The following is a 16,157-nucleotide window of genomic DNA, read 5'->3' as shown; positions in this document are numbered from 1 at the left end:
GTAGCACAATTTGTCGGTGGAGGATATGGAAATTCTGGCGGGAATGGACTCTTCTCGGAGGACGCCACCCAGAACTAGGTCCCTTTCGGTGCAAGACGAGATGCATCAGGCAAAAAGAAAGAAGCGAGGCAGCACTCCTGAAGTGGAAAGAACCACGACACAGATTAATGTAGAACCCTTTCAGCAATTTATGGGGAGTTACCAACGAAGTAATCAAAATGGAGAAACTTCTGAGGCTGTCCTATAAGCCAAAAAAGGAGATCTGCGAGATCAGCAGCATTCTGGCGTATGAAGTGGAGATTTTTCGCTTGATGGGGCTCACATGGTCCTACTGGGACCAACCGTCATTTAAAAATGACACCGGCTTCCAATATAAACGCGGAAAATGACACTTATGGTCACTTATCACTACCTTGAGATGGGTGATATATATAATTTCAATTAATCTTTGGTGGGTCATTTTTCGCAAATCAAATATGTAAAACCTCATTCGTATTCAGTTGAATTTCACCAGTTTTGATTTAGAGACAACTTAAAGTATTTTTTGAATTAGGAAAAAAACGATGCAAATAAAATAACTTTCTTTAGGCACTTGTGACGGGGAAATAGAAGTATAAATATACACTTGTGATTAAAAACTTGTTTATTGTAACTTTGGAAGTATGGCCGTAGAACAGACTTTCCAATATAACAAATTAAGCATTAATGTCCACTCAGGCATCGATGAACCGATTCGAAGTGTCATTAGCCACCAGGTAGGGGCTGTGAGGTGCAAGCGATGCACATTCCACCTTAAGACTAATTTTGTGGTATTTGCATAGAGACAGCGTTACAAACTCAAGATCATACCTACTAAAGCTGATGCTTATTCAAAGCAAATAATGTTTACAAAGTTTGCTAAACAATGGCAATTTTTATGCAAACTAAATACAGTTTAGAAGCGAAAAAAATTTGAAAATGGAAAACAGAACTCTGTTTTTCTCAACTTTATTCAAACAATCAGAAGGCAATATTTCGAAAACGCAAACAGACTAGGTCACGCTAACAATTTCTCAATGTGGACATATTATTGTTTTAATAGATTTAAAAATGTTACACCATCTTGTCATTTTATTAATCTTTCTATTTTTGAAGTTTTCCATGCTTATAACTGTTTTAAAAATATTATCTACAGTTCTAAATAATTTGCTTTTTACCAAGCACTTGGTTTTTCACTATTGAATTATAAAATATCTAAACTATTTAAAATTTTGTTGATTTATCTTCTATATCATCAGAGATTGTACCTTACCGACAGTAGATCAACCCTCCAAACCATGAAGGCAGAAAATCTACACAATATCGATCAAGTTAAGAATCTTCAATAACAGAAAATGCTTAACTTCTTAATAAGACTAGATGGAAAATAATATTTTTAAATTAAAATTATTTCTTGAAAAAAAGATCCTACTCCATCTTCATTCCATTGGGAGTAGGATATTTTTTTTCAAGAAATAATTTTATTTTTAATTTAAAAATATTATTTTCCATCTAGTCTTATTAAGACGTTAAGCATTTTATGTTATTGAAGATTCTTAACTTGATCGATATTGTGTAGATTTTCTGCCTTCATGGTTTGGAGGGTTGATCTACTGTCGGTAAGGTACAATCTCTGATGTTATAACAGATAAATTAAAAATTTTTAAATAGTTTAGATATTTTCTAATTCAATAGTGAAAAACCAAGTGCTTGGTAAAAAGCAAATTATTTAGAACTGGAGATAATATTTTTAAAACAATTATAAACATGGAAAATTTGAAAAATAGAAAGTTTAATAAGATGACGAGATGGTGTAACATTTTTAAATCTATTAAAGCAATAATATGTCCACATTGAGAAATTGTTAGCGTTTTTGAAAACTCCACTCTTCTGCTTGAAAGTTCAACTATTAGATTGCTAATGGCATTGACTGGTTAACGTTTTTGTAGATGGTTAAAATTGATCTCCTTTCTAGAAAATCTCGTTTAGTTGAAAATTATACTATTTTGTTGAAAATGTAACATATTTTGACATGAAATCTCAAGAAATCAAAGCGTTTTATTTTGAAATGAATATGGTATCAACGTTAATTTTATTTAAAAGAATTTGTTCCCCTGTTATTATGAAAAATCACACTATTTTCCCTCGTTTAAGAGCATTTTAGGATATGAAGCCTGATATTTTAATATTTTCAATTATTCTTCATTCATGGCCGAAGATTATTAACGCACAATAAATGTGAAATCCGCATTTGACGAACGACTATCTTACATTATGGATGAGGAAAGGGGTTAAGACAAAACTATGATTGCCAACGAAGGTCAGGGGGGGGGGGTAAGATAGCTAAAATTGGTTTGTTACGTATCCCTTCATCATCTTAAGACAAATACTCTATGTAAAGAAACTGTGGTTCTTAAAACAAATTTATACATACATATTTGAATTCAAAATCTCGTTAGACATGCCTAACTTAGTTTGCTCACTCTAAACTGCATATTATGATGCCATAAATCAGAAGAATTTTTTCGACTTTAGTGTTACTACATACATAAATTCATATTTGGATGACCGTCCAGATTTTCCCGGACATGTCCTCATTTTAGGGCTTGTGTCAGTTATCCTATACAATTTTTTACTTTGATATTGATTAGGATGACTCAGGGCCCAGAAAGAAATGTATTAAATGTTAAGCGTTCATAACATTTGATAAAACAGTCAATTTGAAAAAAAGCGTTTAAAAATTCTCTTTTATTTCATACTTCGTATTCTACTCTGTCCTACTTTGTCATGTTTTCGAACTATTTTGTCCTACTTTGTCCTCATTTTTCAAAGTTTTTTTGTCCTACTTCTCGAAAATAAATTATGGTCACCCTATTTTACATTGCACTTTTTATTATTCATGCGTCATTGTTTTTATTCTTAAATTCACTTTCTATCTCAGAGCGGACTTAACGTTAACTCTGAAATACGATGTCAATTTTAAAAACAAAAACAATGACAGTTGGCATATATTAAGTGAAATGTGAAATCCTACATAATTTACCCCCAGAGATACGAAAGACACATAATTTAGTAGCACAAACAATATAACAGCTAGTACCCTCCCACTTAACACGAAAGCCTGGGACTGGTATATGCGTTACGCGAGTTCCCTAAAAAATTACATTCCTCTTGCGCTTTATCCTCATATATGATTGGTTGAGAAAATCTAAGCTATTACAAATAAATCAGAGAACATTCATAGGTTGCTATGTTAATTTTACATAAAAATCCTAAAAAACTGTTTGGATTGTTACAACATTTACTCAGAAAAAAAATTTAATTTGAGAACTCTGGATTGGCATGTAAGTGTTTTTATATAAACCAATTTATACTGAATTTGTATTTGTCTGGAATCGGTAGCCATTTATAAATTGAAACTAACTTATTAAATTCAATGTCAACATCTGGTTAAAAGTCGATAGTGGGATCAAAGAATCGACATATAAAAATTGACCGATAACGACTGTGGGGAGAACAGAAATGGGCTTTAATGATAGAGACAATATTTGAGAGGTCGATCTGCTCTTTTCTATTCCAGGACTGCACGGTCCTCTGCTTCATCAAGCTCTACCCATCGAAAAAGCTCTCGACCAATCAGCTTTATCTAGTATGAGACAGGTCTACCTATCAAATTCGATAGGTGGTAGTGCGATAATTTTCTTGAGTAAGTTTGCTTTATTTCAAGAAAATGAAGAGAGTGGGATGTATTATGTCTTTCATTTTAACGATTCTCACGAATCCTGTTGGTAAGTATAATTATATCTATAGTCGAAAGTGCAATATTATTTATGGTACATTCATATTCTATTCGAAATCGGTCAAATTCAAACATAATTTTTCGTCCCCAGGTGCAAAGTTACATATAGTTTATATATAGTGGACAAAACATTAATATCTTTCACTTGTTTTATACAGAAAAATTGACATTGTCCACTATATATAGGGTGCCCCACCAACTACACAACCCCCTGTGTACTATGTGATAGTGCACAATAAAATAATCAAAAGTCCTCTAGCAAAAAGTTGTGCTAAGCTTAGTTTCGACACAAAAAAGCTTCAAAGTCGGGCCTAATCAACCAATGAGGAGCGAGCTTAGATTAGGTCCAACTATGAAGCTTTTTGTGATCAAACTAAGCTTCGCTCAACTTTTTGCTAGAGGACTTTTTTAATTAATTTTTTCTGTGCACTATAACATAGTATATGGGGTTGTATAGGTGATGGGACACCCTATATATGGGGCAGAATACATCAAGTGTTCGCACCTAAAATTATTGTTTTTTAACGGATTGAAACTTGACTAAAATATAGTCCTAGTGGACCTATATATAATTTCGCCAAACCATAGCTCCGTTTATCAACAGGTTGTTAATATACAGGGGTCTGAAACTTCAACTTTTTCTAGTGCTATTTCACCTTCACGTCAGTGTAACTTCTTTATATTCCAGGAATCTCGTATAAATAGAGTCTTTTCACTGAATCAAGTAGGTAATGCGCATTTTTTTTTTGCTTAAACGGTTTATTAAGGGGTCCTGATAAAATTCCAATTTTTCTAGAAATGACAACCGTGCGTCCCGGAGGTATTTTTGAAAAAAGTTCCAAAAATCGTGTTTGCATAGACTGACCCGTCCCATTGAATTTCAGAGCAGAATGTTCAACGTCAGTATTAAGAAATTCTGAAAAATTTGAAGGAAAAAAACCCTCCTATCTTCCATTGGTGCCGAGTTATGGTCCTCCAAAGAACCCGGATTTTTTTTTAAAGAGGCGAAAAACCCCAATTCTGAAGTTTGTACCTGGACTTTGACACCTATTAAATTTACCATAAATGTTCAAAACTTCAATTAAAGAAGACGCAATTTTGACCTGTCTGTCGACCTGTCTTTCAGGGCAAATGACCGTATTTGAGCATTTTAGTGGTATAATATGCAATTGTAGTTCATTACAAGTTTCTTTTTTTTCTCCTTTTTTGTTTGTTCAACAATTGTTTGAATAATACGCCTCACTCTATCAATTGTGTGCATATTTTATGTATTTACTTTGTGAAAATCACTTCCAGAATATCTGTTGTCGAAATTAAATGAAAAAAACAAAAAACAAATTAGCTGGTTTTACATATGTTTACTTATTATTCATAAAAACTGTTATAATTTTATTGATTAAATATTTGAGCAATTGATCAGTCAATCAATTAGTCAATTATTTAATTATTTTCATCACTTACATTATTATTTAATTAATTTGTTTACATATTATTTTATTGTCAACAATTAACAATAATTGTATCCTCTGCGATAATTAATTTATCAATTTTCGGCACTCTTTACATAAACTAATACGTTATGAAACTAATCCCCTTAATAACATTTTTTGTAAATAATAAATAAACCATGTAAACCCAGATAATTTGTTTTTTTTTTCATTAGTTTCTAAAAACAGATATTCTGGAAGTGATTTTTACAAAGTAAATACATTAAATGGACACACAATTGATAGAGTGAAACGTATTATTGAAACAATTGATTGTTTTTTAACAAAAAAGAAGACGAAAGTTGACTTGTAATGAACTAAAAATGCATGTATGCCACCAAAATGCTCAAATACGGTCGCAGTACATTTTCCAGTATTTGCAGAGTCTTCCGAATGGAAAAGGTCAAAGTTTCATGGTCATAATTCGTGACCTATTTGAACTTAAACCTTTTATTTTTTTATTTTGCACAGAATTTAGTCCTCTTTAATTTGTTTTCTCAACATTTGTCTGGAGGATATAGACGAAACGAGCGGTTTAAAAAAAAATTGGGTACAAATAGCTCAAATTAGCAAAAAATTTATGGTTTTTGAAGAGTCATATTCTTCATCTATGATGACTACAAGATTATTTTTCTTACATTTATGCACAATTTCCTGCCCTACAAATTTTCCTCTTGCACCACTTACGTAGATTCACGGAAAAGCAAAGCATTTTGAAAAAAACTGAACACGAGTAATTTGCCCTGAAAAATAGGTCAAAAGTATTCAACTTTGTGAGGCTATAACTTATGACCTATTGAGACTGGGTCATTGCATTTTTTTTTAAATTACTATTATTTTTATTTATTTCTATATTTTATTTTTTTATATTTTATAATAAAAATAATTTATTTGTATTAAAATTTTTTGTATTTTATTTACTTTTATAATTACAATTATTATTGAAGATAGGTTTTATTTGCCGTCAAATTTTTCAGAATTTCCTCTAGTTTAATTCTTGTCTTGAACATTTTGCTCCAAACTTCAATGGGGCAGGTCAGTCTACGCAAACACGATTTTTGGAACTTTTTTCAAAAATATCTCCGAGACGCATGGATGTCATTTCTAGAAAACTTGGAATTTTAATGAGGGTCCCTAAATAAATGTTTTCCCAAAAAAAACGCCCATTACCATTACCCATCACTTTATAGGGTGCAAAAGTACGACATGCCTGGACTAGTTATATTTAGGATACCCGATTAGACTTTTATTATAGTGTTTTGAAAAGCTCTTTTCATGTACTTTAATACTATCTTATAACATTTTCTTCCATTCTGAATTTTGATTTATTTTTAAAAATTAAAATTGATTTTTTTAAGAAAGAAAAAAACATACTTACAAATTTTTTCTAATAAAAAAAATTTTTAATAGAAAAATGCATTATCCAACATTCAGAGCGATTTTTGCATGACTTTCGAAAGGTTTAAAATTGATATGAATGAATAATAAAGTAAGAAAAGCTTGTTTTTAGTATTAAAATGTAATCAATTTTGCCACTTCATTTATAATTTCATTGCAATTTCGAAGTATTGCAGCATAACATTTTTTTCTCGTATACGATTTCGCGATCAATATTCGATTTGGAGAGAAGCTATCCACACTTTTCCTGCTCCCCTGACCTCAACGAAAATATTTCTTCGACGTTCACCGAATTTCGGTGCATCTGGACAACAAACCTTTAAGAAGAAATCTATTAAAATTGATTAAATTTCGATCATTTATTGCAGCAAAATCAGGCAGAACGTTAATGGTATCACGACTCATGCACGATTCACTCTGACCCCATAAGATTACATGTTAATTTTGGTTGTTTTCTACTTCCAATACCAGGATCTGAAATTTTTTAAAATTTGAAAAGCTTGCTTCGACTGCTAAACGTAAACAGACAGGACCACATGAATTACTTCTATTGGATTTGGACGCATGACACAACCTGATGCAACTAACGCGCTGGGAGTGCGGCCCTCGGGCTGCTTGTCGGCTCCTCTCATCACGAAACTATGGAGACCACCAGTTCTAGGAATACCGTAAACCGGGGGTTCTTGCATCAGGAGTTGAGTGTACATGCCCAGTGCTGGCGGTAGCTTAGACCAGTTCTTAAATTGTAAAAAACTATGATTGTCCAATCGAAACGTAGGGTAAACAGGGCTACTATCACTGCAGAATCTGTGATTTTACTGATTTCTACTGGAAAAATCAGTTCAATCAGATATTGTGTTGAACAGTGGCAAAATTTTAAGATACGACAGCGATTTTTTGTGCAAAGCTGGGCAAATAGTTAGCGAGGAACATTTTTTGGAGACAAAAATTATTTGGGAAAAACAGATTTTAGCTCCTGATGGAAGCGTTATGTCGATAAGTACTTCAATTTTTATAGGGAAATTTTGTAAACACAACATAACCTCTTCTCAAGCTTCATAGCTTAATTTTAATGTTTTAGAGTTTTAGATTTTTGGTCAATACATAAAATAATGGAACATCAAAGTAAAAATTTACTCATTTTTGAATACTTAAATAAGTATAGTTTACAGTTACAGGATACTAAAAGCAACAGATTTTCTTACTTGTTTCAGCTTAACCAGTTTTGGCAGTATTTTCAAATCCACAAAAAAATGCTAAAGTTATTTTGGCTTTCAAAACAAAAAATTCTTGAAAAGCCCACCTTTTTGCCTGAAAAAAGTATATATTTTTTATTTGTTTTTTTGGAAGAAAAAATTATTATTATTTTTTATAATAACAATAATTTTTTGCTGCAGAAAAACAAAATAATACCAAGTTAAAAATGTATGCCAAGTAGACATATTCTTAACTATTGTTTATAAAACTTTACTAGCTTACTAGCTTAATGCTGGGCCGAGGGTTTACAGAATGTAGATTGTAAGTTTGTTTCGAAAAACTTCGAAATTATTTAGAAATTTATAAAAAATAGTGTGCTTTGCAGTGCTTGCAATTCAAATGCACCGAGTGACGATTGCAGCGCCAATGTTTGCCCCTAACCGCCGCAGGCACGAAATTTCACCATAGAGAAACTCCGAAATAAAATCCGCTTTTCCTAAATCAGTGAGTCCGAAAACATCAAGATTTGATGAAATCCGCGAAACCCAATTTTCACATAAGACCAACCTTCTCATTGAGATGAGAATGTAATACAATTTTTTGTTACAAATTTATAATTTCAGCTTGAAAATTCAACTACTTTGTTGAAAAATTTTTGTTTTGTTTTGTTTTACAACGCATCGCTTAAAGTAAAATGGCATCTGTTTTGCTTGAGGATTCAACTGTTTTATTTAAAATTCGTCATTTTTTTATCAATTTAACCGTTGTTACCTTAAAATAAAAATATTTTTTGTTTGAAATATCAACTATTATATTTTACGTTAAGAATACATCTTTTTTTTTAAACTTCAACAATTTTGTTGCCATTTTTTAAATTGAAAGTGCATATATTTTTGTGAAAAATTCATCTGTTTTCGTAGAAATGTACTCTTTTTGGTGAAAAATTCAGCTGTGTAGTTTAGAATTAATCTTTTTTTCGTTGAAAATTTAATTGTTTTTTTAAAAACTCATCCTTTTTGCCTGAATATTCAACGGTTTTGTAGAAAATTATTATTTTTTTACTTGAAAATTAAATATTTTGGCTAACAAATTAACTATTTTTTTGAATAGTCGACTTTTTTAGATGCATTAATTATTTTTTATTTAAAATAAAAATATTTTTGGTTTAAATATCAACTATTGCATTTTTTGTTAAGAATTATTCTTTTCTAGTTGATAATTTAATTATTTAGTTCAAAGTTCAACTACTTTGTTAAAGATTAATTTCTTCTTAAAAGATGAATTGAAATCATTGCAAACATGGAATTAGGGCCAACGCTTGCTCTTATTATTCTAATAATGTAATATTAAATAAAATGTTCTTTCAACTCCGTTAAGATTTGAATCCACAATATTTCGTTTACCGGACGACTGCTCGAAGACCTTAAGGTCGAATCCCAGAAAGTTGAAAGGCGTTCCTTTTTTCACAGAATATTTTATTCAATGTTACCTTGCAATAAGAAAGATTGAGCGTTTGTCCTACTTTCATTTTTGAAAAGTGAATTTAATATGTCCTATACGGGTAAACTCAAATATTGTAACTGATTATAAATAAAATTGTAAATTATTAGTAAAATACTAATAGTACAATCAAACCTCGTTTACTGCAACTCCTTCGAAACGTAAACATCTCGTCTATTGCAACTCGATTGGGGACCCCACCAATACACGTATCCGGAAGGTGGTCTCACAATACATTCCCGCTCCCGCGCTGTCATTGGCTATACGGAACATGTGACCACCAGTGGTGGCAGCTGTGGATGTTGCGATAGACGAGTATCTTAGATTGCAATAAACGAGTATTGCAATAAGCGAGGTTGGACTGTAAAATGTACCTGTGCTGGTGGACCATAGCTATGAGGTGGAGGTGGCCCATGGGATTGACCGTGAGGTGGTCCATGAGGTGGACCATGTGGAGGACCATGAGGTGGTCCCGGGGGGCCTTGATGGGGAGGACCTTGTTGGAAGAACGCTGGATTCACATGAGGTGCTGGTCCTCCAGGTGGTCCTTGAGGTCCCTGAGGTGGCATTCCATGACCTGGTGGCATTCCTCCGGGCCCTTGCATCATGCCTAAGAATACAGAAGTCGTCACTATTTTCAAATCAACTTCAAAGATAGATTCTACTGATTATATTTTAATACATTTACTAACGTGACGGAAAATAGAATTAATTGTTATATACTACATTATACCTAAATGTACTGCATAACAAGGCAAAACTATACATATTGGGGAACCTCGCTTTTCCCTTTTCTACAGTACATTCTGTGCCCCCCTTTCCTTCGTTCGTAGTGTAATTTTTTTCTAAATCCTCACATATATGTAGTTTCTAAAACTAGAAAGACTTTCGCAGGCCTCAGACTCACTTGAGAAATTCAAAAGAGTGTCAACAGTAGTATCAATTTTGAAAAATAGTAACTAAATAGTGTCCTGCAATTGTTTAAATATTAAATCGAGGGATTACCTATTTTTGAAATATGATATCCAAGACTACACTATCTGCTGATATTATGTACACATCTGTACCTTTTTTGTAAAATTGACATTTTGCCTTCAAATCGGCCTTTTAAGAAGTAAAATTTTATTAGATTTCGCGGTATTATGAGCAAGACATTTTCATTTCAATATTATACAAATTCAGGCACTTTAATCATACCTCAAAAGAAAGGCGTGCCGATTTTTTCCGCCTGTAAAATACAATGCTCGTCTCCCATAAAATCACTCGACATCTTTTCGAATCTTTGAAAATCCTGAAAAGCTTTAACATTACATTAAATCTTTTAAATCCGTTGGAATCAACTCAAATCTATTAAAATCCCTTGAAATCTGTTGAAATCATCTAAAATATCTGAAAAACTCTCAAATTTTGTAAATACCTTGAAAACTATAGAAAATCCTGTTAACTATATACTTTTAATTTGTTTTGAAACCTTAAGAATCTGTCAAAGGACCCCGCACAGAATGCAGCGAAAATGTCTTTCAGTGGATTTGATTAAAACTTGGTAATTTTGTAGGTTATAAGGGCCCAATGAAATATCCATAAAAAAATTTCAAAATAAAATGGACAGTTTTAACGCTATATGGCACCAAGCGCTCAAAATCAGGTCATAAGATATATCCTTATAGCATTAAAAGCAAAAAAGACGACAAAATCAGTATTACGAATTAAAATGCGATTAACATTACGTCCGTATCACACAGCGCGCTTCTCGTAACGGCCAAACGCTAAGCGTTTAATGTTTTTAGTCTACTGCGACACTCACTGCTTCGGGGCAGCAATGGTAATAAAATAACGCCAGTATCAAAAGCGGTAATGCCAATCATAAGAATCGCCCTCTTCTCGCAACGGCCGAACGCTAAGCGCCCAATATTTTAACTAAACTGCAACATTCACAATTTAAGGGCAGCAACGGTGCTTGAATAAGGTCAGTATCAAGTGCGGTAATTTGCCAATCATATTAATCGCCCGCTTCTTGCAACGTCCGAAAACAAAGCGGTCAATATTTGAAAATAACTGGAACACTCACTGTTTCAGTACAGAAAAGTTTATTAAATAAGGTCAGTATCCCCTCACAACAAAATGATATCCTTGGCATATCCCTAGGATATCTCGACAGGATATCGGATATTGAGTTCCAAGGATATCAAGTTTTCCGCCCGTACGATATCCACTTAATTTCCTGTGCGGGATATACACATTTTTGGCAATAGAATCCAATATTTCTGAAATGCATATTGATTAAAATATGTTGAATACCTGAAAACAAAGATTCACAAACATCGGTGTGCCAAAAAACCACTTTATACAAATCTCGAATATTCGGTTTCTTTCAAAATCCTATTTCAGTACAATTATCAAAAAATTATTACCGCGAATGATTTTTATATCCATTAACAGTCTACTTACAATAAAAAATAAGTCAAATTCTAAACATTTTAAAGTTTGCTATTATTTCTGTTACTTCTAAATTGTGCGTTTAGGGATCGCACTTTTCAACGGCACAATCAATGTTTATGATAAATAACAATTAAACTAATATGCACCGCGTTGGTTTGTATAATATAAATGAGAATATATTGTAATCCGGCACGAATGTACGAGAAATTGTTGACTTCTGTTAAAGTGTCATTTATTACTGCGTAATACTTTTCGCACACTGACAGTCATGATGGAATTTACCTGAAAGTTACTTTAGATGGGACTTTACCAATATTGTATTTTACAATGTTGCACTTTGTATAAAATCTTCGAAAAAATGCCTAATATTGTTAAATTATTTCTTATTTTATTGATACGATTAAATACAAATATATAGCAGTAGATACATCTGAATTTCAAGTAATATACTATAAATTATGGAATTGGGATATCTTGGGAATATCCTTGAAATATCAAATTGGGACAATAATGGGATATCTTGAGGATATTCTGAGATATCCTTTGGGGCATTACAGGGATATCGAGATTTCCGCCCTGTAGGATATTATTTGCGATATCCCTAGGATATCCTGGGATATGCACACGATATTCTGGGAGATAAATGGGATATCCTGTTGATATCTCATGCTGTGAGGGTCAAGTTCGATTGTTCGAATCATATATATCGCCCACTTCACACAATGTTCGAACGCTAATCGCTCAATATTTCGAATTAACTACACCACTCACTGTTTCAGGGCACCGCCGCACAGTGGGCTGGATCAGGAATTTACTATTCAAAATCACCTACAGCCTACAATTCTTAACCGATTTTCAATTTTCTTCAATAGAAATAATCAGCGATAGTTGGGCAAGAGCATGTATGAATTAGATTTTTTAATTTTTATTATTTTATTACAGACATTATTTTTATTACATAAGCAAACAAAGAGACAAAATGAGTCATTTTTCACATATTATTTTTTATCTGTAAATAAATAATTCAATTAATTTCGTTCTTTATGAAAATATATGTCAAAGCAACTTAGAAAAATAAATAATTAGTGGGTTTTCGAATATAATTGTTATAAGCAAATTATATTAACAATAATGTCAACATCATGAATTGTTTGTTTGAAAAGTATATTTGTAAGTTGCATTTGCTTAATTTTATCGACAAAATGATACTTGATCATGAAAATTTGTTTTATGCTATAATTTGCTTATTTTATAAACAAAGTATATAAACAAATGCATAGTTTAGTCATTTATGTGCAGAAAGTAATCGTTTTTCTTTCTTATCGCCTTCAGTTTGTATTAGTGGTAATTATTAGTGATGCAGAATTGTCATGCGACATTATTTGTTTATTTTATGAAGAAATTATATGAACAAATGCATATTTTGGACATTTATGGTGAGAAAGTCATTTTTTCTTTCTTGTCGTTTTTCCTTCCCGTAAATTTTGAATTACTTAAAAAATTAAAAAGTAGTTTTAAAACTAAATAAATTTTAGCCACCCTCACCAAAATTTACGTAAAACATCACTCTACTTTAAACTCATATTTATTTATATAATTCGTTTATAAAATTAACAAATAATATCGAATGACAAGTCTTTATCACTAAACATCGCCACTTGTATATTTTAAAGATGATCGGGAAGCAAAAATGATTCTTTCTATAAATCGCCAAACTATGCATTTTTCTATAAAATTTGTTTATAAAATAAACAAAGATTATCGATTTATAAGCCTGTAATACTAAAAATCTCCAATAAGACAATTTGAAGGCGACAAGAAAGAAAAAAATGAATTTCTGACCATAAATGTCCAAAATATGCATTTTTTCATATAATTTGTTTATAAAATAAACAAATAATATCGAATGACAATTTTTTATCTTTAAACATCACCAGTTCTATATTTTTAGGACGATCAGTAACAAAAACGAATAATTTCTGTCTATAAATGGACAGATTTTGCATTTGTTTATAAAATTTGTTTATAAAATAAACAAATAATATCGCATGAGATGTCTGCATCACTAATAATTACCACTAATACAAACTAAAGGCGATAAGAAAGAAAAACATTAATTTCTGCACATAAATGACCAAAATGTGCATTTGTTTATATAATTTGTTTGTAAAATAAGCAAATTATAGCAGAAAAAAATGAAAAATCATTCATTTTGTCTCTATGTTTATTTATGTAAAAAACAGAAAATAATACAAATTCAAAATCTAATCCATACATGCTCTTGCGCAACTATCGCTGATTATTTCTATTGAAGAAAATTGAAATTCGGTTAAGAATTGTAGGCTGTAGGTGATTTTGAATAGTAAATTCCTGATCCAGCCCAATGTGCGCTGGTGATAAAATAGGATCGAAATCAGGTACGGCCGTTGCGCGAAGTGGACGGTATACATGATTGGCTGCTCTGAAACTGTGAGTGTTGCCCTTAATTCCAAATATTAAACACTTCGCGTTGAGAAGTTACGAGAAGCGGGGGATTTATATAATTGGCATTACCTCCAATCAAACTGAGTTCACTTTCATTTTTTCTCCACTCAAAGCTGTAATTTTATCAGTTATCAGAAAACCTGGCGCGCTCCACCGTTGTGAGAAGAGGACGATATATGTATATTATTGAGATAATCACACATGATAATGATCTTATTTCAAAACCATTGCTGCCCTGAAATAGTGAGTGTTTTAGTTGATTCAAAATATTGAGCGCTTAGCGTCATACCGTTGCGAGAATAGGTCAATATATATGATTGAGACAATTGCACATAATTGACACCCTAGTTTAGAACAGATGCTGCCCTCAAACTAGGAGTGTTGCACTTGATTCAAAACATTTAGCGTTTAACGTTCGAGCATTGCGAGAAGAGGAAATGAGACAATTGCACATAGTTAAAATCTTATTTTGGAACCGATGGCGCCCTGAAACAGTGAGTTTTGCAGTTAGTTCGAAATATTGAGCGCTTCGCGTTCAACCATTGTGAAAAGTGGGCGATATATATGATTCGAACAATCGAACTTGATACTGGCCTTATTTGGTAACATTTTCTGCCCTGTGACAGTTAGTGTTAAAGTTATTTCCAAATTTTGAGCGCTTTGCGTTCGAACGTTGCGAGAAGCGGGCGATTCATTTGATTGGCAAATTACCGCACCAGATACTAACCATATTCAAGCACCGTTGCTGTCCTTAAATTGTGACTGTTGCGGTTTAGACAGAATATTGAGCTCTTAGCGTGATTTCGAGGACTTGGCGCTGTATAGCTTTAAAATTGTCCATTTGTTTTGAAATTTTTTTATGGATTTCATTCGACACTCACAACCTACAAAATTACGAAGTTATAACCAAATCCACCGAAAGACATTTTCCCATGCATTCTGTGCGGAGCCCTTTGCAAAATTCCTGAAAATCCCCATTTTTTTTTGATACCGTAAAAATTCCTTGCAATCCTCGAAACTTTTTAAACCTTATGAAATCTTATGAAACCATTAATTTTTTTTAAGTTTCATGAAATCCTCGGAATCTTTTTTACTACTCAATATTCTACCAAATCCTTTGAAATTTGTAAAGCCCCTTAAATTTGGTGAAATTCCCAGAAATTGGTTGGCATCCCATACAGCATTATGCAATCTTTAACACAATTTTCAATTCCTTTAAATATTATTAAATCTTTAAAATCCTCTGAGACCCTAAAATCGCTTGAAATCTTTGATACCTCTTTAAAATACCTTGACATTTTTTTAATCTCTTGAAATCTTTGAAATGTCTCAAAACTTTTTAAATCTTTAAAATATTAAAATGTTTCGAAATTTATTCAGGGTAGTCAGTCTTTTAAATTTTTCGTCTTCCGGCTTTCTCCCGGTAAATATTGGACATTTCTCCTTGTTTAGAAAACAATATACTATATTTGCACAACCTAAAGTTTTTTTACTTATATAATATATCGCAGAAGTCGAAAAGCATGGCTGTGGACGAGTTGCGGATCGGTCAGGGAAACAGAGCTGGCGGTGCCTCCCCTCATCATGCTACTACACCGAGCGACTGCGGCCAGAGCTGCCACTGGGGTTACATGGCACAGCTGCATGCTCTGTGGTGCGAGAAACACCCGAGGCAGGCATCCAATAGATGAAGAGCGATGCTTTACGACCCGAAGAAACATCAACATCAAAGCTTCTCTCAAGCCTCAAGATCTGGCTGAAATGGATGACGAGCTTCGTGGACATTTTTCCGGAGAATCCGACCTCTGGGCTATCAATTATTGTGTGTATAATGC

The 16,157-nt window shown here is 32.5% G+C and overlaps 1 protein-coding gene across 1 annotated transcript in view; it reads right to left on the bottom strand.

Moving 5' to 3' along the window:
• The window catches only part of LOC117172422 (cleavage and polyadenylation specificity factor subunit CG7185-like), an 81,559-nt gene that overhangs the window by 10,476 nt on the left and 54,926 nt on the right, over nt 1-16,157 (bottom strand). Inside the window, exon 7 of the mRNA XM_033360342.1 lies at nt 9,774-10,009. Within this exon, the coding sequence (XP_033216233.1) occupies nt 9,774-10,009 (236 nt within the window). The remainder of the gene's footprint in view (nt 1-9,773; nt 10,010-16,157) is intronic.

Source organism: Belonocnema kinseyi, chromosome 5, assembly GCF_010883055.1.
Source record: "Belonocnema kinseyi isolate 2016_QV_RU_SX_M_011 chromosome 5, B_treatae_v1, whole genome shotgun sequence".
NCBI lineage: Eukaryota > Metazoa > Arthropoda > Insecta > Hymenoptera > Cynipidae > Belonocnema > Belonocnema kinseyi.
Note: the sequence above shows the minus strand (reverse complement) of the source record. Positions and strands in the feature narration are given on the sequence as shown.